Source organism: Drosophila biarmipes, chromosome 2L, assembly GCF_025231255.1.
Source record: "Drosophila biarmipes strain raj3 chromosome 2L, RU_DBia_V1.1, whole genome shotgun sequence".
NCBI lineage: Eukaryota > Metazoa > Arthropoda > Insecta > Diptera > Drosophilidae > Drosophila > Drosophila biarmipes.
The window spans coordinates 1,062,020-1,087,194 of NC_066612.1; the positions used below are offsets into that span (position 1 = coordinate 1,062,020).

Sequence of the window (25,175 nt, forward strand, 5' to 3'; positions counted from 1 at the left end):
GCATGGACTTCACGTGTCTGTTCTGCTGCAGCCTGGCCTTCGTCCTATATCTGAACACCCTGAACGCTGGCTTCGTCTACGACGACAGGTAAGGGTCCTTATGCCTGAGAAATCGGGCGGGGAAACGCTCAAGCTTCCAGGCAAATTTATTAAAGTTGCGATAGCATAGCCTGAATTGCGTTACATTACAAAAACTAGAGGGGGGAGGGAAAGTGGACTGGGGAAAGTCGCCTGCGGCATGCCTTGATGCTGCAATGGAATTCCAGTGGTGCTTAAAATCGAATTTCAGCCCACACACACACAGACCCCCGGCTGCTCCACCGACTTTATGCGGCATTAGAGTGGCATTTGTTTATGTGAACCACTGGCGGTGGGACAGGTGGAGAGCTGGGACTGGCGGCTTTGGGGTGGTTCGGTGGCCACCTCATCGGCCTTTGCCATGATATACGAGCTGCTGGCACCGCCGTCGCCGTTGTCACGAACACCCGGCCAAAATCCTGCAAAAGTCCGCCTGCCGTGCGTGCAGAGAGTGCACAGGTGGTGGAGCAGAAATACCGGAGGAGCCAATGGAGGAGCAGGGGCTCGGGCGGAGCAGGACTCCCGCCAAAGACCAAAATGCAAGTCCTGGTACGAAGCAGTGTGTTTGTGTGGGAAAAGCCAACAGGATACCACTCGATGATGTTGGTTATGTAGTAGAAGTCGTTCTCAGAATGCTAGCTGCCTCTACTCCCGTGCACTGGGAACAATGAAAAGCAGAAAAAGACTGATTACAACCCATACATTAAATTCTGAAGCTGAAATAAAAAGCGAATTCTTCAGAAGGGCTTCTTACTTGAAAGATTTCAAAGTCAAAGTAAAGCGCGAATTCTTAGTAGTACATTTGCACCTGTAAATTTGTATACTTTTTGGAAAGTGCAGTTTCAGATGCCTTGTGACCGGATGCCGACGATGCCATCAATGACAACGCCGAGACGCAGCCATTTGGCCCTACCTTGGCTTAACTTCGGCACAAAATATACACAATAAATGCATGGGCAGTTGTGGGTAAAATCCTTAATGACTGGACTTTCGCTTCATCCTTTTTTCACGTGGCAAAAGGGTCCCACAGAAGAACTTAATTTAAAATGTGCGGCTGAAGAATTCGCGTTTTAATGTAGGAATTTACCCTTAAAGGTGGAAAATCACCAAGTGCTTAAGAAAGTTCTCTTAAATAATTTTACTTAAAGCCAAGAACAGAAAACTGTTGATTTGCCCGGATATTGTCTGTTGGTCTGAACTGTGTTTCTTATATCTGCCTTCCCTTTGCAGGCGCGCCATCCTGGCGAACGCGGATGTCTCGGGCGGAACTCCCTGGCAGCGGAGCCTCTCGAACGACTTCTGGGGCACTCCGCTGACGGACAGTGGGTCCCACGGCTCGTGGCGACCGCTGTGCGTGCTCAGCTTCCGGCTGAACTATCTCATCGGCGGAGGATTTGCGCCGTGGGGCTTCCACCTGGTCAACAATCTGCTCCATTGTGTGGCCACCGCCTTGGTGGTGCGGGTGGCCCGAACGCTTTTGGTCTCCGTGTGGGCGGTTCTCGCCGCCGGCGCCCTCTTCGCCGCGCACCCGATTCACACGGAGGCGGTGGCCGGTGTGGTGGGCAGGGCTGATGTGGCCGCCTGCGTGTGTTACCTGCTCACGTACCTCAGCTACCTGCGTCACATGAGGTGGCGCGAGTCCGGGGATCCCCGCCAGTGGCTGGCCCTGGGAGCCACCTTGCTCCTGGCCCTGGCCGGTCTGCTCTGCAAGGAGACAGCCATCACGGCGCTGCTGGTCTGCGCACTCTTCGACGTGATGCGTGGACTCAGTGGAACGGTGGACAAGGTGAGTCGCCCCCTGAGTTGAATATATTTACTTTCGTAGTTTTAGTGATATCAAAAACAGACTTTATAATTGATTGATTTTTTATACCTTCATTCCAATCATCATAACCCTTAACATTCTGAGTATCAGTATATATTTAGTTTAATAAATTTTTTCTCTTCTACAGCAACGTCTTAGATCCGTGTGCATCGTAATTGGAGCCCTGTGCTGCGGGGCTTACTGCCGCCTCGTTATTGTTCCAGGACCGCAGACGGCCTTCTCCAGTGCGGACAACCCGATCGCGAGGACTCCCTCCGGATGGACAAGACTGCTGACCTTCCTCTACCTGCCCGTCTTCAATCTGCGCCTGCTGCTCCAGCCGAACGTGCTGAGCTTCGACTGGGGCATGGATGCCCTGCCAAGGGTCACATCTCTGTGGGATCGCCGTAATGCCCAGTCGGGCTGTTTCTACTCGGTTTTGGTGGGCGTGGCGTGGCGCAGCTGTAGGCAGTTGCTAAGCGGGCCAAGCAAGGAGGTTACCACCAGTGGAGTGTCCTCCTTTCCGCAGTATCACATCCAAAAAGTGGCCAGTCGCAAGTCCCGCTCCAAGCGCAAGCGAATGGCCAACAATAGCAGCAAGTACCAAGCCTTTGAGGCAGCCTATCACCATCAGCAGGATGGATCGCTTCCATGTCGCGATTGCAACAACAACAATAGCAGTGGCTATGTCTACGAGGGGAGTTCCCACGTTTCGAATCAAGCCCCAACCCAAAGCCCTCACCTCGTGTCTTCCGCCTTCCGCGGCTCCCGCAGCAGCAGCAGTTGCAGCAATAGCACAAATAGCTCCAGTTCCAGCTCGAGCTCCTCCTCGAGTTCGAGTTCTAGTAGCTCCAGTTCGAGTGGGAACTTTCGGAGCTCCCCGAAAGATTACGCGCTGGAGGGGATGTCACCGGGGAATCGGCATGCCTGCGTGCTCATCATGTCGCTTAGTTTCCTGGTCCTGCCCTTCCTGCCTGCCAGTAATCTCCTCTTCTACGTGGGATTTGTTGTAGCGGAACGACTTCTATACCTTCCCAGCGTGGGATTTTGTCTTCTGGTGGGCTATGGCGTCTCCAAACTGATGGCCAGCAATCAGAGAACCCGCATTACCCTACTACTGAGCTTCAGTGTCCTTTTGGCCGCCATGAGTCTGCGGACTTTGAGAAGGAACGCCGATTGGCGGGATGAGGAGAGCCTCTACCGCAGCGCCATTGCCATCAATCCGCCAAAGGGTAAGTGCTCCTACTGAAACTCTTCCAGCCGAATCGCCAGCTAATTTGATTTGGCTTTTTAGCGTTGGGCAATCTGGGCAGCGTACTCAGCTCTCAGGGTCGATATGAGGAGGCCAAACAGGTCCTGCAGGAGGCCATTCGGTACAGGCCCAACATGGCGGATGTGCACTTTAATCTGTGAGTAACCAATAACACATAGCTTGGAGCACTTAGCGACCAGTTCGTGAACAATTAGAGTGCCTCGTTCCAGGGTCAGGAGAAATATGTTCCCTTTGGGAAGTTAGTGGTATTTGGAAAATAAGCATATTATTTCCAAGAATTTGTTTTTGCATTCTTAATAATAAATTTAAAAAAGTATTACTTAATTTTAAAATTTTGAAAGACCCACCTTTATTAAACTCATAAAACTGTTAGGGTTTTTTCTAGCAAAAAAACCGGAACTGGCCTCATTAAGTTGCCCACCCACATGTGCCAGGCAAAAGAGATGCGATAAATGGCAGCCATTTCCATTATCTTTTCATGCGTTCGCCACCCACAGCAGGCACCAAGTTTCCAGCCCCCTGAAAACCCTTCGGTTGGGTGCGCATTTAGCGCGGCCATTTTATGCAGCGCAGCATCCCAGTTATGAGACTCCGTCCCCGAGAAGGCAATACAATGCCGAACAAGCTGTCAAATGAAGCCCATTTCCTTTTTTCCCTTTCGCGCTACCCGAGACACGCACCAATCCTCCGAGTCGCCATGCGACTGCATCCTTCGACTCGTTTTCCCATTTGTGTCCTGCTCAGGGCATTTGCGTGCCGCTGCAGAAACTATGCGCATTTCGTGATGCATGCACTGGGAGAAACGAAAGAAGTCGTTTCGAGACGGGAATATTGGCTAAAACATATTAAGCGTTTCCGGTTTTCGGATTCCAAGAGTTAGACTGTTGAATAGCTTAGAAAATAGATTGATGTTCATTTCATCTCTTAGAACTATAAAACGGTCTTAATGCATTTTACTAAGCTGTTACGGCTTTTTCTCGTGTACCATCCAGGATGCTCGACAAAAGTCCTTAGCGTTCACACTCTCTCCGTCCGATTGTACGTCCTTCTGTCCCTCTGTCAACGTCTGACAAAGTCTGTAAGCGTGCTCTGTTCTCCTCAGATCCTTCTGTTTGGTATAGTACTCTGTGTTTTGTCTGTTGTCTGGTCGCATTGCATTTTTGCTCATTGCGCATATTTCACAGCAGCGACGCGATGCGACATAAAACGGGACAGAACAGAAGGAAAAGCCAGCAGCAGGAGTGGAAAAACGGAAATACAAAACACAAAGCTGGAAAAAAGCGAGCGAAAGAAGGAAAAGTGAGCGCGGAGTTGCGCTTTGAATATTCAGTGCGTCATTTCGGGTTTTCCTTTTTACCGCCTGTCTGTCAACGTCAGGCGGCTTGTCGCAAGCCAGATTATTGCTTGTACTAACCCCGATTCCCAACTCCCTCGGCCCAGGCTAATGCCACGGTCCTCAAGTCAATGGTTCAGAATCAGGTCACAACCGCTAGGGCTGCCATTATGTGTGTCCTGTGCTCTGTATCCTGTGTGGAAACCCTTCAACAGGCTGCCTGCAAAACGAGCCGAGGCGCTAATCGAAAATCAATGTTGGCTGCCTCAACCGCAGCAGCCAGTTTCCCCCAGTTTTCGCAGCAATCCTGCGGATATACATCTCCGAACATACATTATTTACTGCGATCAAATCATCAATAGCAATGCTCGCGGCGCTGTCGCTTGCTTGACTGATTGCCATCTCCCCAAAGTCCCGAGTCCCCACACATTCCCACATGTCCTCCAGAACCAGCAAACACCGATACCAGCAAATCACTGAGCTGTATAATTTGATTTTTTACTTTACCCAACGTCAAACATTCGTGATTTTATTGTTGGCTTGGTCGTGCTGCTGCACTTGTTGTGGTTCGCATTCGAATGGGAAGAGTGAAAAGGACCCTCTGTGCTTTCCTTTTACCCGCGAGCTGGTTGCGGAAAAGTGCAAGGCAGTTGCTGCTTTAAGAGCCAGCTGCTTGGCAGTAGCAAACTAATTACATAAATCCAAGTACACCTAGGAAAAAGGCGGTAAAAATTGGCGATAAGGCTAGTTTGTACTTAACTGAATTAAAGTTGAACTATTTAATGACTAAGCAAACTAAAAGTAGAGATGCCTTTACCTAAATATTGCTTAAGTATTTAAGTATATTTTAGTATCTTTAAATTTTGCTCAGTGATATAGTAGTTGCTCTCCTGAGTAGCAACCCTCCAGGCACTCGACCTGTCAGGCCCCGGGGAATCCAAAAGAGGCCAGTCTCTCCGGTTTAGGCGCTCTAATTAGATCACGAGAGCCGGACAAGTTCAGTCTATTAATGTCAACACTTTCACTCTCGCTTCAGGGGCATCCTGCACCAGAATCAGCAGGCCTATCCCGCAGCTGTCGAGTGCTTTCAGCGCGCCATCAAGTTTCGACCGAATCTGGCGGGTGAGTTTCGAGTTGGTACCTTTGGCGTGGAGTAGATTACTGATGACATTCCCCACCCTGCAGTGGCCTACCTCAACCTGGGCATATCATTCATAGCGCTGGGCAAGCGCCAGCAGGCCATAGAAATTCTGCAGGCGGGCTCCAATTTGGATGGGGCCTCGGTTCGCGATCGAGGAGCCCATGATCAGGCCCGCAGCTCTGCCTACTTGCAGCTGGGCGCCCTCTACGTGGAGCAGGGAAAACTCCAGCGAGCGCTGGCCATCTATCGGGAGGCCCTGTCCTCGCTGCCAGGGTTGCCACAGCAGCGGGAAGTCCTCTACCAGCGAATCGGGGATGTCCTTGGGCGCCTGCAGCAGTGGGACGAGGCGGAGCGACACCATCGAGCAGCCCTCGAACTGCAGCCCAACCAGGTGGCCGCCCACCTGTCCTACGGCATCACACTGGCCAGAAATGTAGGTGTTCCATCATAGGCACGGGCTCCGAGCTACTTGGGAGCATTTCTAAATTCGTATCTTTTATCCTTGCAGAGCAGCCGAGCCTCTGAGGCAGAGCTGTGGTTCAAGCGAGCCTTGCAGCTGGCACCCGAGCAAGCCAGCGTCTACCATCATTATGGTGAGTACTGATAGTATTTAACATTTTGTTTACGCATTTTACGATCCAAGGATCGAATGAATACCTTAATATTTAACTATCATACAGGAAAATCAATTTTAAACTCGAGCTTTCACCCCTATTTGTAGCCGAATTCCTGTCGCTGCAGTCGCGACATCATGAGTCCGCTATCTACCATAGAAGAGCCGCCGAGTTGGCGCCCAACGACTATGCCCTGGTGGTGGCAGCTGCCACCGCGATGCGAATGCTGGACAGGAAAGTGGAGGCAGAGCTGTGGTACAGAAAGGTGAGTCTGCTGATCGAGAAACACTTTCCAAATGAACTTCTTTTTAAGTCACATGTTCGTTCATTCCAGGCTGTGGCTCTAAGACCAGACGATGCCCATGCTCACACCAATCTGGGGGCTATTCTGCATCTTCTGGGACGGACGAATCACGCGGCTGCCAGTTATAAGGCGGCCCTGCGACTTCAGCCCGGAGACGCCATCACGCTGGGCAACCTGGCCAAGCTGGGCGTTACGAATGTCTAGCAATTGTAGTGGTCGCTATAGCCAACCAGCTAATGATTAAGTTAATAAGCCACAGAGCCGAGATATTTTTATATGGAAATGCGGAGCTGGAGAAAGCGTTAGATAACTCTACAGAATTTATACAAAGGACTTCGATACATATGTATATCATTTAGCAGCTGGCAGCCGTGTAAATATCCAAGCAGCGACCAAGGAACGTCACAAAATATAGATAGAGATACCGAAACGGAGCAGACAAAGATTGAGCTACAGATACAGATGGAATCAGTGGAGAAGCGACAGAGAGAACAATAATTAAAATATCTAACTGTTAAGGGAACGAGTTACTGTACAGCTATAGAAGCAGGTTGGATCCGTGGGAACGATGATTGGGTAACTACTCGTAATGTGCTTAAAATATCCGTGTAAATTACTGTAAATATGAGACACCCGCACGGCAAGTGCTTGGGTCAGATTATTGACTATATATATACAATATGACTTGGCTTCTCGAGATTGTTTTGTCCGATGTGTGTACATTTTAGTTAAGCAAATAAAGATACCAATAAAGAAATGTATGGATTGTATAAAGATATGGCAAGGAGAATATATAATAAAACCAAATGAATTGAAGTGAATTGATTGAAGTGAAGATTTACTGGGCTTGGGAGGTGTTAGTTATATAAATTCCGAAGGAGTCGTAACCCGTAAGCCTGCTCAGTGGCACATTCCTTCCATAATTACAACCGCTTTGGCCAATGCACTCAAGCTAAGCTCCCCTTGCAGGGCATTTGAGCAGCCAAGGGAAATATTTTCAGTGCTCAACGGCTTAGATTCAACTCTTCCCCGCTGCCCGCTACTGTCCCTACCCACTCGACTGCTCCTTCTCCGAGATGAGCCCAAGTACAAACACAATCAATGTCAGAATTTTCGACCCAAGTCGAAGACGAAGACGGCAAGGGCGCCACTTAAGCCGTGGGCGACCACAACAGGAAGTAAGGCGCTGTGTCTCCTGGCAAGCAAATCGCAGGATTATGAATTACAATATACCCGAGTGCTCCTTGCTGCAGTCATAATATTGCCACAGCTAATGCCACGTCTAAATGGCCGGCTTGGCAAGCAGTCCGGATTCTAATTCCTCCCGGCCGCCCGGCAAGATGCTGCCGACCGATAAAGGTGATGACTTTTGACATCCGGGAGGAGCAAGTGCACTTCAGAGAGCACCACCAATTGGTTTGGCAAGTCGAGTGGTGGCTGCTTGCCCGCCAGCGGGCGCAGAACGTGCCCAAGAGCGAATAAATGAATGTATCAGACAGTCGGAGTCACTTTGTCCGTCACCCAGTCAGTTGCCCGTCAAACCGTCAACCCGTCACTCCTGTGGGTAACGAGGAACGAGGGCGAAGCATCCTCCTCCAAAAGAGTGTCATGTTGCCGGAGCCACTTTGTTGCAGGGGGACGACTACTACTGCCACTAAATGCGCTCGTTCCTGAGAGCTGCTCACTAATTGCAGACGCCTCCGACTGCTCCAGTTCCCTCCTCCTTCTCCAGTCAGCACCTATCATCCGGGCTTCTTACAAAGTGACTCGTTAGCTTTGTGGGCCAGCCACTGGGTGGCAAGAACTGGCGTTCAGTGCGCTAATTACTGACAGCCTCAGCGGCGAGTGCTCGGATTTATGACAAGACATCGTCAGCGTCGATGGCTCCACTGGCCACTTAGGCCAGAGAATGAACCAGATCCCAGGCATCGTTGGTTGGGTTTCGTCTGAGTGGGCATCGACCAGACTGAATGAGCAGTGACCACTGCTCTACAAGAAACTACCCTGTAAAAATATTAATGTAGATAAATTCATTAAAAAAATAAATATGCAACAAAGTAACATAACAGTACATCTGTAAAGTCAGGATCTGATGATCTAAGTTCTGTAGTATGGAAATGCGGGTTTAGGTAAACTATCTTAAAATATTTAATATTTTGGTTTTATTAAAAATTAATTTGTAGAAAGTCTGTTTGTAAAGCGATAATAATGGGTCTTAGCAAGAGACCAACACCGATTTTAGTAGTTTCCGATACTTCAGTAAATCTTCTTTTTCTCTTAAAGTCCTTCCTTAATACAGCTATAGGGTAATTGGAGGCTTTGTCGGACAATGGGTTGGACCTGCTTTATAGAGCAGGAGGTTGGTTGGGGTCTCAGGAGTGTGGACTATTCAGGGGGAAAGGACAGAGGGCCCACCTGCCAAGTGCAGCAACAGACGCAGCTAATTCGAGCTAATTATGGCCTGGGGCTGTGTGAACTGAAGACGACAGCCGACAAAAAAGCTTACACAATGTTTGATATGTGTAAAGCTGGGGGAGTGGTCATGCCGCTCCCACTGGACAACAAAAGCAAAATCGCTTTGGTATTTTTATGTTTTAATTGTGGCTTACGTTTGATTTGGCCAAAGGGCAAATGCTCACAAAATACAACGGCCATGACAGGCGCAAAAAACAAAGGCAAACAAACATACGGGTGGCGGTGGTGCGGGGGAGAAGCACTTTTATTTACAAGTGGGTGATGGCAGATCCGAAATCATTTGTTATTTGCACATTTGCCAAAAGTAGGAAAAACTTTGCTGGCCGCTCTTGCTTCTAAACCGTTTTTGATGAGGGTCGCCATGGGAATACGGCATAGCATAGGCAGGGGGTGGTCTGGTGGGTCAGGGGCGAAAGGTCGGAGGTCGGAGGGAGACCTGCAAATGCTCCCGCCTGACCACTTCGGTCAACTCCAAAAGTTTAACCATAGTGGGGAGCGGACAATGCTGGTGCAGCCCAAGGCCAGAGGTTCAGTAGTTGCTCATACAGCATGTGTGTTCCGAGTTGGGAAGTTTTCACACAAATTTTCTCTACAAAAATGTATGTTCATACGTTAAATAAAATACGGAACCTTTTTGAGAATTCCTCTAAATTGCTATAATATGACTGGCACCTATAGGAACCTAATTTCTTAAAAGTGTTACAAGATAAGTACCGGTATACTTACTGGATGATAAAAGGCATTTTCCAGCATGGTCTGCACAATGCCCTAGGCCAAGTCTATAGAGATTTAAGTAATTCCCACTTTCCTCGCCAGCTTTGAAATACGAGACAATTGCGACTTCTGATGTGCAGCCTGTGCAAAGGGAAATGGGCTAATTAGCGAAAGTACGCAACACTTTCGTGAGCCTCCAATCTGGGACCCCGCACCGCGAAAAGTTGCACTTGACATGCTGAAAAACGTGACAACGTCAACACTCTGGCGCTCGCATAATAATCATATTGCAATATAATGGCGTGAAACAGCAACATCTGAGATACACAGCAGCAACAGCAACAAGGACAAAAAGGACGCCACTCGCAGGACTGAAAAATGTCTGCGACAGTTGACAGTTGAAGCTGGCGATGTCAGTTTTTTACTCTTTTGCCGCTTTTTGTAATTGCGCAAAAATAAACTCCCCCGGCTTGTGAGCCAAAAATTTCCGAATCTGTTGCATAATTTCAGCTTTTTCAGCTTTTCCAGCTTTTTTCAGCTTGCTGCTGTGTGGCTTTTGCGCGCGCGTGTTCAAGTGTTGACATCGCCAGCAGAAAAAGGAGGAAAGCTACGACAATTGCAATTGCAGCAGCAATTTATGGCCAAGAAGCAGGACAAGATGAGGGTCGTCTGTCACTGGATGTACATTGCACTATTCCAACTGCACTTTGCAGCTACACAGCAACTACAGCCGGAATTATAATATGCAAATTTCATGTGTGGGTCTTGTAATTGTTCCACAATTACCATGCGCAGCAACTGTCCTGTCTGAATTAAAGAACCGAGAAACCGAACTGTGGATATTATTTTTCCATGCCTGCCAGCTGTATGGGCAAACAATTAAAAATCAAAATGCCAAATTACACTTGTACATTCACCAAATTACACAGCACACACGACACACAGCCCTGCACATGCGAGTGTCTGTATGCGGAGGGCACAAGGAGCAAAATATAGAGACATCAGTAAACTAAGCTGACAGTAAAAAGTCCGTCCAAGCGTGTAATTAGAAATTATATCCAATTGCCCTGCGGCCACTCGAGCATCGGGCGAACGAATGGACGGCCAGGAAAGGAAGGCCACGCCACCTACCGCCCTCACCTTCCACTTCCATGTCATCCGCCCACTTGGCCCCCTACCACCCACTGCCCCCCACAGCAGCCAAATCCTCACGATTTTCGGTTTTTCGAGACAGCCACAATGCCTGCGCGCCTGTGGATGCTTCTGGATTCGGATTTGAATCTGCCCAAGAGATGGCAGCGTGAGTGGGAACTACAGAAATGGGCTTTCTGGTTTTTCTACTATAACTCGTAGATGTCTAACTTAATGAATTTCACAACTTATTGCAAAGTATTGGGCCGTAAAGTAGTCATTTCAGTATGTGGGCTTAACATTATAATGTTACAGAAAAATGATAATCTCTTTAATGATGAGGTTGAACGGTTGAAGAAGTATATGGAGAACCCCTAATTTTATCAAAATAAATATTTAATACCTCAAATTAAATAGTGGTTGGTCGACTTCTTTCTGCAAAGTTTTGGCCAAAAGCGATAGTGTTGCTCCTATCCCCAAGAAAAAGATATGGAAACCAGATCCCGTCACGCCCGCGTCTCGAATCCATGTGTGCGTGACTCTGCTCGTAGCACAGGCATTGTACTATGGATCCCGTTAAATGTACTTAAAAATGTATCAAATCGAACGGTTGATAATGCTCCTTCTAAATCCTTAATGGACATTGCTGCCTTTAAGATAATATCTTATCTGAGAGTAGCCTTTTCAATGAATTTTAAAATGAAATCCATACTTTTTTGCGTTACTAAATCAACAAAATGGTTTAATATATAGTCCTTTTAGTGGGTAGTTTAGTTATTTTCTTCAATATTTTATTTCTTCTAAACGTTCGAAAATCATAAGGCTGACATTGAGCCCACGGTGCGTGTGTGTCTGACAGTGCAGAATGTTTAACTGCAACGGCAGCAGCCTTTCCGGTTGCCGCCTATGTTCAGCTTTCCCTTTCTGTGCCCCCTTTCTGCGCCCCTTTTTCGCCACCCCAACCGCTTTCACCACCCCGCCTGCGTCTGTGTGTGGCAGCCTGTGTTTCTGCCGCCAACCCTTTGGCAGCTGCCAAATTGTCTCTTGTGGTTGACACACACTGCGTATTAGTAATGCGCCATACGCAGCATCGCTGCAGACGCAGTCCAAAAAGCCGGTCTTCGTCCTTTCGTCCTTTCAGCCCATCGACTGACTGCTCCGGGTGTTTGTGTCAAGTGTCAATGTCTGTGCTTTCAATTACGGAATGTCAGACAAGTTGAAAATTAAATTCACGGCGCATCCTGTGCGGGGCGTTTATTAAAGTTGCCTTGTTGCATTGAAAAAGTTTCCTAAACGCTTTCCAATGAAGCGTGGGCCAGGTGAAGTTTTCCCTCCACCCCCAAGAAGCGCCTACAATTGGCCAAAAAACTCCAGGGCTTACCTTGGCAGAAACTTTGGCTCCTCTTCGGGAGCCGGGCTAAATGGCAAGTAAGGCTTAAGCACTGAGAAAGAGGCAGACGGCACACACAGTTCATAAGCCACTTTACAAACAAGCTAAAATGCTCAAAATGAAGCGAGTGTCAACCAAATAGCTCAGGTGGAGAAAAAGTAAGGGCAGAAAGGTGTTTTTGATGCAATGGGAAGGAAGAAAGTCAATGGTTAGAAGGAGATTTAAGTTATCTGTGACCAGGGAGAGATCATCCCCTTAGAGATTATTGCTGAATAGAATAAAGTATACATCCAATCCTTATACATACCAATAGAAACGGAGAATAGGTATTCAATGTTAGGTATTAAACTCAATACTTTCTCATTGATATGTCCCAAGAACCCCTTTTGTCAGTTGACCAGACTTCCCTTTCCTATCGTACCATTCCCTGTCCAAAATCCGCTTAAAATTGTCAAATGTAACAATGCCCTACGTGACGGAGGGATGGGGTGAGATGGGCTGATGGGGTAATAGGGTTTGGGGAGGACATTAGCGAACAACAATGCAAGAAGCCAAGAGCATGGCACTGTCATCTGCAGCAGACATGTGAGTGGGGGTGTATAGAAATTCAAAGCACTCGGCGAAAACAAAGCAACTTCCCTTTTGCTCCAGACTCAGCCGAGGAGCAGAAAGACAATGATCCTTAGATTCAGAGACACGGAGAAGGGGAATCACACTCTAAAAAAAGAGGAGAACGAACTTAAATTTATTCTTGCTTAGTTTTAGACAAGTTGACGTTCTCAAAAGTGTTTTAAATTATTTGGTTGTTTAAATATCCTTCTTAAATGGGAAAGGAATGTTTTGAAAAGGTTAATGGTTCCTCCTAAATATATTATATTTTCTTCCGTGCAAAAGGACCCGAGACGTGTTTAAATTAAATCGTCACACTTCCAGAGACAGGGCTCGGCCACCCAGCAACCCACAACCCACAGCCCACCCACATTCTCGACTTTATGGCATTTTATTATTTTTTATGATTGTTTACAAGACAAGCGGCTTTTAAGCACGCTGCATTGCAACCTCTAACCCCAAGGAGGGGTGGCTAAAAGGGGGTGGAGTGTCAGGCACATGTTGAAACAAAGTGCTTTTGTTTGGTGACATCAAGTTAAGTACCTGGGCCCAGGATCCCGGCCAACTTGCATGAGTACGAACACTTGGAGGAGGGTGGGTGTGGGTGGTTCGGGGATGGTTTGGGGGCGAATGTTGATGCTTGACGTGACTCGAGTTCGTTTTGCATTTGAAATTTGCATTTTTAATGAAAAACGGTTTTAATTGCATGAAATTGTTTGACTTTGTTAAACAGAAAGATCGAGTGGAGCCAAAGCGAAGGGGGAGCGAAACGCAAGCCCCGCATGGAGGGTGGCAGATGTGAGGCAAATAAATTCAAGTACGAGAACATTCTATTTACACGCCACTGACTATCAACAGGAAACGGATGCAACACTTGGCAGCGCTGCCAACCGCACGACGACGTCGAACCCTCCGCACACTGGCCATTAGGATTTCTTTTTTATTTATCTCCAGAGCACCGAAATAATTCTCACAAAGGTGGCGAACGAATAGTTCGTTTTCGTATGATTCAGGGATTTTAGTATACCTTTGCAGGGCTTCTACTTCGAAGGCAAATTTATCAAGCGAATTCTTCAGTACCCGATGGTTAAGTACGTATATCGACTTTAAAATGGTTTAAATAAGATATATATATATACCTGAAAAAGCTTGGAATAGGAGAAAATGGTGGGATTGCATTACTTGTATCACTTTAATCAGAAAGTCCAACAGTGGCATACTAATTGTGCTACTTATAAACCCCTTTCCAGCCACTGTGCGTAGACACAGGCAGCACAAAATTATAGCCAGACACGACGTGGCTGAAAAATTGCTGGAAAAACTTGCCGAAAGTGGCAACAAACAAACAGACAGACAAACAAACAAAACGACAGGCAGACAGCAGGATAGAGAGGGAGACAAACAGAGGGAGTCGCGAACAAAGGTGGGGCAGGGGCGCTGGGTTCTGGGAGACTGGGAGCTGGGGCAGCAACTGGACGCCAACTGATAGCAAATATGTTCCCAAGTACTTTTGGAGAAAACGTTTTTAAGCCAGCGACAAAACTTTTACCTCGATTGCTGTCGTAGAAAGCCGGAGAAAAGTAGCTGAGAATGGGCGAAATAGAGCTTGGGAATGCGACACCGAGGGAAAAGGTTGAGTATATTTTGAAAAGATGAAAATATATTGGAAATTGGTTTACCTATAGAAAATATCATTGGTGGGCTTTAAATTTAGGGTGCTCATCCTTAAAGACTATTCGAAAAATTCAAGTTTTGTTATCTCGAAGGCCTTCAACCTTTCCATAGACCTAATGTCATGGTAATATAAACCTAAGTTCTTAAATTTTTTTGAAGTGCAGACTTTGCAGCTCGTCTTTGACTCGCTAAGCTCCTTAAATCCTTCATGTAAACTTTTCGCCCACCGCTGGCTTTCCTTGTTCCTTGTTCTCCATTTCCCTGCTCGGTTCTCAGTTTTTAGGTCTCTGCTCATTTCTGCAGTCGATCCTTGGACTTTTGTCGCTCATCCGTCTTTAATGAAGTTGACTGCGTTTCGTCGTTTTGCCCCCGTGGATAGATTTTTTCCTCGGTCCTCCCCACACCAATTTCCAAACTGGCAAAAATATATATTTTCCACACAAACTCCTAAACTGTTGCTGCTGCTGGGGAATGCCTGCTGTTTGCGTGATAAAAGCAAATTTTCACTTTTGGCTTTCGGTGGCTGCCTTCTCTGACTTTGGCTTTGGCTGGAAGTCAGAAAGATAAGTGCTGATAAATGCATTCAACTGCTTATAACGAGAAGAAGGCTTGCCCGGATCTGTGGAATCGATGGGGTGTGCAGAAATTAGCTGGCGACACCTTCTCATAAGCCAAAACGAGAGACCGACTTGTTTCCCTAACGACTTCCAATTCTGCGGGAGAATTAGCATAATTAGGAACCTGCCAGGGGCGTGGCCGAAGGAAACGCAGCTGCCAAGCTGGGAATCCCCTTGATTTGGGTCAACTTACGTAAGCCATTTGAGTTAATGGGGCAACATGCCGGAAAGGTCCCTTAAAGTCAGGCTTGAATATTTAAATTCACGACTATTGACATGTTTTAGGGTGAAAAGAAGGCATATTTCACAAACCATCGGAGAAGAATGAATATTTGTCTTACTATTTCGGTTATTTAGTACTATGAGCTATATAAAAAAGGAATATATATTTAACGCATTCTCTAGTGGTTTGGTCACCCCTAAATGGTTGTTATTTTCGGGCTTGGTCACCCCCTCGCCGGCCTCTAATTGAAATTACTTCATTAGACGGTGGCTCCGCCTGTGTTTTGCCCTTTTTGGCCAATTCCTGGCCGTGCTTCGCACTTGCCCGAACAGATGACAGTCGTAATCAAATTGGACGTGCACCATTAAAAACGATAGCACCCGGACCCTGGGGCTGCGGGCTCCTCCGTTCTCCGACCGGAAGTTACAGCCACGCTCCGTGAGAGCTGGCGTCCGGCCAAAACGACTCGAGAACTCGAGGACTGGAGGACTCCGGGACCGTAGGACTCCAAATGAAAGCAAAACGAATTGAAAATTAAATACACAATTTATTGCATTCGCGCGGGTTCTTGTCACGGAGCAGCAGCGCCGGACAAACAACCCACTGCAAAGTACAGTTAGACCCGCTTCCGGATCCGTGCCACGACACATTCCATTCCGTTCCGTTCCGTTTCGTCCCCAGATCTGCACTGAGCGAAACAAATGATTTCAATAATAAAAAGAGCGTTCAAATATTTACCAACCTTTAACTAGATTTTTTTTAACAACTATGTTTTATTTGTGTTAATCTTGACTTCAAATCCATCGTGACAGATTTGATCAAATTCAAATTCAATGCTTATTTTTCCGTGTGGCAATAACTGAAAATTTGTTGTACGTTGCACATAAATTTCGTGCTGCATTGGCTGGGAAAAGGGGGGCAGATGGGCGAAATTGGGGGCCCTGGCAAATTAATATTTATTCTCTGGCAAACGGGGCAACATGGAAACTGGGGGATGCAGGGAAATGGAGAAAAGTGCCTGCCCAGCGACGGGCTGCTAATTACAAAAGTCGAATGTAGTCATTACACGAGCGATTAAGTTTTTGTCGTGTGTTTTTGAAACAATTTTTCGTTCGCTGTTTCTGTTTTTGCAGCGATTTCTAGATGTTGTGTTCGTTTCTAGTTATTTTCCAGAGTGGACATAAGAATTAATTTCCTATTTAAGTGCTAATTTTTTAATTGCAAATGGCAGCTGAGCACGTTAAAAAGAAAACTTAGAAATGGCTTCCAGGGTAAGCAAATCTTCAATTGAAACTATAGTATACCAGAATGCTGCAAAACCTTTAGTTGAACCTAAGCTAAGTCCTTAGTTCAATTTCGAGCCAGAATTTCATTCAACTTTTGCCGTATTTTTGCCGAGCACTTAGGGAACTCTGAGACAATTTATATCGTCTCGCTTTTGTTGCGATTATAAAAACATTTGCAACAGCTGATATCTGCTCAAATTGATGGGTGTACCGGGTGCTCACACACAGAAAAGCAACGAAATTTAGTTCGGAAACTGAAGTTGTCCCGAGTCCGAGAACAAGAACAATTCGCAGGACGGAAAGCCGTAACACACTTACAGTTTATTGCATTTATAGCCGTGCGTCTGTGTGGGTAAGTAAGTCCTTCGCACACACACTGGCACACTGGCACCCACGCACGTAGAGCCCCCTCCCTTCGACCCCCAAAGGGACACCATTTGGTAATGAGATTTAGAAATAAAATCTACAAAGATGTTTGCACGAGCTGTTGACGTCCATCTAGGAGTGTGGGTGTGTATCTGAGTGTATGCGAATCTGTGCGCTTGTCCATTTGTTTTCTGCTACTATCCATTAGTAACAGATGCTACTGCCACTACCAGAGTCCCAGTCTCAGTCTCAGTTCCAGTCGGAGTCCCAGTCTCCATACCATTTGCAGATCCACATTCAAATGGCATCTATGGACGATGCCATCGTTTATACGTACGATTTGAGCACAACAAATACCCATGCATATGGAGAGAACTAGAAGAACGGAGTGGATTTCTCGCCAAGAGGAGACTGAGGGGCACTAACCCAAAAATAATCTGAAAACTGCTAGAAATATGGTAATACTTTGTAAATCTGAGAAGTCTTCTAAAGTTGTCGAAAAGTTTGCAGTGAAAAAACGATCGTATTACAAATATTATGTTGCATACTTTCAGTTGGCTTTATAAATATTTTTAAAACTCTTTAAGATCTAACATATAGTCCGTTAAAATTATATATTAAGCTTATAGTTTGATAAAAAGTTTGATACAGTGTAACAAAACAAACAAAATACCTGTCAGGAAACACCCATTCGCTGTAGGGAGCTTGGATTTGTATGTGGCAAGCATTTGTGCTATTTGGCCAGCATGTTAATACTGCTTTCCTGGCCAGCAGTTCTCCGTATTTCCCATTAAACCGTGCTCGACTGGCACTAAAGCGTTGAGAACTGTACTCCATTCTTAGTTGTCCTCAGACGCGGATTTGTCCAGCCATTTCTTGTTCTTTTCGGGATTTGTGTCGCAATTTCAGCATAGCTTATGTACGCACCAAATCGGCTGTGTACATCATAAACACGTTTGAGTTATGGCCGCTTTTTTATATGACTTTTGCCAAGAGATGCCGATGCCTCCTGCTCAAACTCCCACTGAACCAGAACTACGAGCCAAAGCAGGCCAAAGCCACCCGCCCTCTTACGGCCATAACGAGATAAATCATTTTAGACAGCGTCATTAGTTGGCTGTAATCATTTTGTTGCTGCTCGAAGGACCAAGGGACCTTAACACACGCGCTCAACTTTTGATACATTACGTATACGCCGTGGTCATGGCTATGGCTGCGATGGCTTTAATCCAAGTCCCGACTGCGGTAAATGGTAAATTTCTTTTTAATTTGAGGCATTCACTCAAAGTCATAGTCATGTTGGGGATATTAATGCCCGTCCACATCCGCCACGCCCGCATTCACCCTTATCCCCATTTTCCGACGAGTCCAGCCAATGACTTATAATTTATGGCGATGGCAGGCGATGTCTGAAGTCTCCTCCACCAAGGACTCATCCCCAGTGCCGTCATTTTGGTGCAGAAAAAGTGTAAAAGAGCCACCAAGGCCAGGGGAAAGAATTTCAGGCACTCTAGCCTGAAAAAGCGTAATTTAAAGGGATGCACCCCACATTCTATTAGAACATTGAAGAGGGGACTTTAATTTTTATTCGATTATCCCAAACTGCAAGTGGCCATGATTGATTCCCTCGGCTAGGGTTTACCAAGTCAAGTCTCCTCCTCCGCGTCTCAAGGTTGTCTGTTTGGTGCTTAATGGCTTTTTAATTATATTAGCGGCGGTCGATTTCGATTTGTGGGTCCGAGGATGGCGAAAATTGGGGGCAACGAGCCGCCACCACGTGACTTGCAGTCCATCCCGCTTAACATCCCTTCCTGTTCCTTCTGCCTGTCGCTATAATTGCATCATTTGATGTTGTTTGCTGGGCTGCCGCCTTGACAGCCGAGACAAGTGCATTTGTCCCAGTGTCTGCGTGTGTGCTTCCGCAGCTCAGCTTCCACTGAGAGAAAAGTGCCTCATAGCAGCACCTAAAATTTAAGGAAAGGAAAATCATTCAATCATCAACCAATTTAAACGCCGTTGTACCAAGTCATTCAGTCTTCAAAAAGGGCTTCTAAAATGCATGTTTCCACTCCACTTTCTGACTGTTGACCCTCGAACTTCGCAGTGCTTGTACGGCACTTCCTGCTCGCTCCGGCGAAGGAACACACTAACATATGCTAATAGCAATTTGTGGTAATGAAGTTGATTAACATTGCAGCCAGGAGTGACAACAACACGAGCACGCCGCCCGGGCGGAGCCTGGGACGCGGATAGAGACAGTGGGACGGAAGCGGGACGGAGCAGTTCGCTGGCTCCTTGCGCCTGGTAATTAAATTCATGCGCTGCCGCTTGCATCTCATTCAATCTCATCCTCCAGTCGAGATCCCGGCTCCTCTATATTACGGAAATTGCATTGAAGCTCGCCGTATATCCATAAAGGCCTCCGACCTCATGTTGTTGTCCTCATTTCCCTCTGACATTTGTTCCTGCTCCTCATCTGCACGCTCATCCTCATCCTCATCCTCATCCGACTCCTGACTTCTGAGCCATGTGTGCTGACGCAATTTTCATATAAATTGATGGGCTCTGCTCCCTTGGATTGTCCGGCATATCGAATGGCAATTAATTGTGTCACGGCAAATGACAATAATAATTTAAGGTGACTTTCGGCAGGCCACTCCTGCCACCAAAATGAAATAATGAAGTACATCAATAGACGTGGAGAATATGGGGAACGTGTCCTTCAAGCCGGATACTAGATAAGATATGACACTTCAAAATTTTTTAAATCAAAAAATTAATTTGCGAATGTTAATATTTTAAATCTTTAAAAATCTCCAAACGGTCTCTCCCATCTTTCCAACTTTACGAGTTGATTTGATTTTGCATATGCGCTTCTCTATCGCGATTGTTGCTGTTGATTTTGTTCCGCAGCGATGGCGTATTTTTAATGCAATTAAAACAAAAACAAAGACCGCTGAGAGAACCATAAAAAACCTGTGAATATTGCAAATTGCATTTATAGTCGAAAATTGCGTTTAATAATGCAACAAAAATAGTCCATAATTTAGTTACTAGCTGCAGGCGAAAATGGCAGAGAGCGCGTACCTTCCAAGTTGATTAAATTTTACACAAAAGTTTTAATAATGCAGCACGCCTGCGAATCAAAGTGCATTTAATGCGATAATTCAAATATATATCATAAATGCTACAATAAAATATGGCCCGTGACGACAAAAAGCCGCTCGAGACGGGCACGTGCTGGCCGCTCGTTCTTCCGGACGGACAACAATGAGGTCCGGACAAAGGCCGGAACCGGAAACGTCGCACTGCCAACGCACAAAAGTCGAGGACAAAGCAGCGCAACAAATGAGTGCCTCCAACCGATACTTTTCACTTCCCTCGCTGCCCCCGAAAGGGTGATCATCCATGAATGGCGGATGAATGATAGCCCGCCCCTGCCACCCACTCAAATTACAATCGCAGCTCCATATGTATAAATTTATACGTATATGTATATCTATTAATGGAAGAAGGGTGGTAATTCAATTTGCAGCGGGGCGGTGGCAGCGCACGAAAGTCACGTAAAAACCTTTGAATGCAAATGAAATGCAGCCAAAAAGCCGAGTAATTGAATGTACACCAGCGCGGCAAGCGTGAGTTACGTCTTAAAGCTGTATCCACAACACAGTAAAAACAGGGATCTAAAGACTGCGCGTTTTTCAATGAAAAATGTATATTTTGTGTTGACCAGCAGTCCAGCTTATGAAGTACTTTCTATCATATCAGAAAAAAACTAATTGTACAGCGCTTCATTATACCCTTGCGGAGGGTATAATAATTTTTTATTTACTTCCCCGTGCTGATCTCAAGAAATTTGATTCCACGAGCAGCTGCACTCGGATGCACCTCCCCTCACGCTGCCATCTCTAGAGCCTCCCGGACACCTCGAATCCCCTGCGCCCGGTTTATTGCATGCAATTAAGTTCAATAAAGTGATGCAACGCATCCGCTGACGGAGCATGGCGCGGAGGATTTGTAAGTTGCCTCTTTCCGACGCCCTTGTTCTTGGCCGCCGTTGTTGTTGCGTAATTAACGAAAGTGCGCTTGCGGCAGCCGCAGAAAGCGATGGGGAGGCAGCGGGGGGGAGGCTGTAGGTGGGCGTGGCCAGCCGGGCTCGTGGCTGCCTCATTTACACTATCCAGCTGCATAATGAGCCCCATATGCCGTCGCGGAGGCACAGATGTGCGAAATGGTGTATTGCAAGAAAAGTTTGAGCAGCACAATACGAATTTAAGAAAATATAAAATAATATACTTAGTTGTGTTTGTAACAATATAAAATTTGTAAAACATATGTATACCTATTAACAGATTTAGGGTTAGAGTGGGCACTTAAACTTGGATCCTTTCAAATGATCAAGGACTTTGTTCACATGACTTGTAATCCCTTTCAGAGCTTGCTGCTAAGAGGTAATTTTTAAAAATAAATAATATATCTTCTTTAAATGCTGTTCCACAGCTTCTTTGTCTCTGTGCAAATCTGTAACCCTAGTGGAGGCCTAAATTTAATTAAAGTCTGGAGGACTCGCTGCGGAGATCGAACGAAGTGTCCTTGTCCTTCTGCGGGTCCTGCCGTTCGTCCGGCCGTCCTGATTCGATTAACAATCAACGAAAACTGTGCAAACAAATAAACTTCGAGTGGGCGGTGGGTGCTCCAAAGGGGCGTGGCTGGCGGCAGCCGGCCACACTTGACCCCAAAGTAATGGCATAATTTAATTGACAGCAAACAGCTACCGAGGACCTCGGTTGGCAAAAGATAAATTCCGATTCTGCGGAGAAACCTCGGTTTAGGGCGCAACCGCAAGCAGCCGTTGTGGGCGTGGCACTGCCAATGTCACTTTGTGGCTTATGGTGTTGCTGTTGCTGCCGCTGCTGCTGCTGCTGCTGCTGCTGATTTTGCAGCACAGACACAGCAGCTGGTGCAGCTAAAAAATATATATCCCTACCTCGGTTGGCAACCAGCAGCGTGTAAAACTTCATTGTAAACATGCGAATTTACATGGACGCCACAGGTGACGGTTGAAAAATTGCCACTGAAATAGATACTAACTCTGGGAAGGCACTGTTTTTTCCACGGATTTTGATAAAGACTTACCCGCAAAGAGCTGAATAAATAAAGTTATCAGAAACGTAAGGGTTGCTTGCAACGGGTTAGCCATTCATATTCACATTATTTTGTAGTACGAATATTTGATGATACAGAATTATGCCCTTAAAGTTACTTCAGTTCACTGAGAACCTTCCGCGCTATTTAAAACCCAAATGGAGCAGAAAGGAATTCGTTCTCAAAAGCAGGCTGCCTTTATGCTTGATTCGGACGCATTGAAAGAGGAATTTTCAAAGATTAGCTGAGGTTTGAGTCGTGTATTGTTCTGTCGCCATAAATGGTGGGCTAATTTTGTTTGGCATTCGGAAAATGCCCCTGGCCGAGCCTTCCCATTCGGTGAATGCCGTCCTTCAGCCTCCGTGGAGACCAATGGCTGGCTTTTCCGTCCCAATCCCCCCATTTCCCCGCCCCACGCCCAACTATTTTCATTGCATTCAGAGTCGAATCGGATTAGAAGCTAGGGCGTAATAAGCATAACGTTAATTGAGTATGGTAATTCACTTAACCAAAGCCGGAGAAGCAAAATCTGGGATCGAGGGCCTTCGGTCAGCCAGGCCATTTAATTCTGCTGCATTTCCAGTGGCCGCCTGTTTATCGCTAGCTGTTAATCTTAAACGATTTTGTTGGCAGGGAAAGCGGAAAAGCGAGGGGCATGTGGGGGAGGAGCTAGGAAGGGGAGAAGGGCGGGAGTCCAGCGGGAAATCTGTGGAAGAGATTCATCATGTTTGCCTACAACTCAGTGTCCAAGTAGTTGCTCCGCAGACAAACGCAGCAAAATGTGGAGAAAGCGTGGCGCTCCAGCTGAATTTTCAGACCCGACGGGTCTGGGGGCACAAAAGGAGTGCGGACTGCAGGAGACTCCTTCGCCAGCAGCAGGACATTTTTAATTAAATTGCATTTCCGCTTGGGAAATTTTTTATGAAGCTACAAAAAAGCAGGCAGCCCAAGGAGAGGGCGGTGGACGGGGCATGGGCAGAGGCATCACCGGCAGTCGAGGAGAAAGCATTTTCCTTTTGCCCGCCTCGCGCTGCGTTGCTTTTGTACTTATTTTTATGCCGCTGCTTCATCATATCCGCCTCAGCTCGCGACCACGCCCACCGGCCATTCCACTGGGAGAAACTTCTGAGGGACAATACGAATTATTGTGTAAATATGCCAATAGTTATAAATAAGATACATCAATCATGTGGAAAAATAAAAATAAATCTATAAACTTTACACATAATAGTGCTATAAAGCCCTTTACCGCACAATTTGTTTGGTTTCACAAACATTTGAAAACATTTAGTAGATTTCTCTCCTTTTGTAAGAATTTTCTTGCAGTGTTCGCCACGCAATCACAGTAGTTTTGCGCCTGCGGTAAACTCGGACGGATACGGATTCAAAGGCGGCGGAAGGGGGGCATAGAAGCTGCTGGCTCGCATGTAATTCAATTTTTTCCCGCTGCCATCTACCGACCAGCCACGCCCACCGCCCGCCGCCCCTGCCTCCGCCGCCGAAACAATCCAACAAAGAAGCATTTATTTTGCGCCCGGCTTTGTATGCGCTTTTCTTTGTTGCACACAAAACTCAATATCCCGACTTGATGTCCTTTGTAATGCATCCGCTTTCGGCGGACGGACAGATGGACGGACGGACAGTGCTACGGAATAACTGACGGACGGAGTGAAAAAGCAACTGACTGTAAATCTGCCTGCAGCAGAGCAGCGCCGGTTGACATGCCAACCATCTCTCGAAAAGAAGGACCCGGAACCGAGGTCCTGGAAGAGGAACAGGAGCAGAAGCAGCCAGGGATTCGGCAAGGCGGTGGCTTTAACATCAAACTTAATGACTCTGGCCAAAAGCTAAATTGCACAAAGTGTGTTAGCCTCCCATCCCCTTCTATGCACTTCGCCCCTGCAATCAACGGGGTAGCGGCTTTTGGGACCATTTGCCAGTTCGGCACAAGTTACGGCTGTTCGCAGGTGAACACAACGAAAATACCAGTTTTAATATAATAAATAACTTAAGACTACAAAAAATATAAGAAATCAAATGCACATTTTTCAAAATAATTTGTCTTTTAAAAAATACGTATATGTTATGATATTTTAAATTTCAAATCAATATTTTAAGCGCAGCGTTCTTTTCAGTATTTTTTCTTCAACAAGACGGGCCCTGGCAACTATTTGACCCACATTAAAATCAAATTACAAGCCAAAAATGTAGCAGGAATTTCAATTACAATAGCTCTCTGCACATGTGCTGCAAAATCAGGAGTGCAAAATGAGGCTTGTTTATGGAGCGAAACAAGCCCCACTAATTACAAATTCTTTCGAGGGGACAAGGATTACTAACGCAATTAAGGCAAAACTATGCTACTGGCAATTTAGTACTATTAAATGAAAGCTTAATTTGAATAGATTTTTAATTGGAACAGATTTAATCAGCTTTTATTCGAAATCTCGCATTATTGAAATAGATTTCAAAAGTTACTAACGACAAAAAACAAATATGTATCTATAAGGTAAATGTATCTAAGTATCTCTAGGTACGAAACAGTAATATTAAAAAAGAGAAGGTGAGTGCGAAGCAACTGCGAAAAAGAGAGACGAACAGTGATTCCTATTGGAACGTGCATATCCATGTATAAATAAGAGAGCACATCAACAAGTGAGTCTAATCTGACAGCAAAACAAATAACGGGCATCTTATTGGGAGGAGACAAGTGTGGGTGGCCGAGAGAGGAAGGAGAGAGAGTGACTAATGATGATGGCAAGCAAAACGGAACAAAATAATAGGGGATAGCGAATGGGGTTAGTAAGTCAGGTCGAAGGTCGCAGGCAGGGGGTCAAGTCGGTGTGATTGGACTGGGCGACGGAAGGGGGCGGGTGCTGACACGCTAATCAAAATGTGTTTATTAATTAAAGCCAGGTAAGCCGTTCCCCGAAGAGAGAGGGATAGAGGGGGAGTGCACTGCAAAAAAGAACTCACTTTTGATAGCATTGCAGATTAC

The 25,175-nt window shown here is 46.2% G+C and overlaps 1 protein-coding gene across 1 annotated transcript in view; it reads left to right on the top strand.

Annotated features, from left to right (window-relative positions):
• Positions 1 to 7,368, top strand: part of LOC108029188 (protein O-mannosyl-transferase TMTC2) — a 29,200-nt gene extending 21,832 nt beyond the window's left edge. The window contains exons 3-11 of the mRNA XM_017101360.3: positions 2 to 88; positions 1,309 to 1,864; positions 2,031 to 3,114; positions 3,177 to 3,291; positions 5,525 to 5,610; positions 5,674 to 6,062; positions 6,138 to 6,222; positions 6,351 to 6,508; positions 6,578 to 7,368. Coding sequence (XP_016956849.1) covers positions 2 to 88; positions 1,309 to 1,864; positions 2,031 to 3,114; positions 3,177 to 3,291; positions 5,525 to 5,610; positions 5,674 to 6,062; positions 6,138 to 6,222; positions 6,351 to 6,508; positions 6,578 to 6,751 — 2,734 coding nt within the window. The 3' untranslated portion in view covers positions 6,752 to 7,368. The remainder of the gene's footprint in view (position 1; positions 89 to 1,308; positions 1,865 to 2,030; positions 3,115 to 3,176; positions 3,292 to 5,524; positions 5,611 to 5,673; positions 6,063 to 6,137; positions 6,223 to 6,350; positions 6,509 to 6,577) is intronic.
• Positions 7,369 to 25,175: the final 17,807 nt, after the last annotated feature.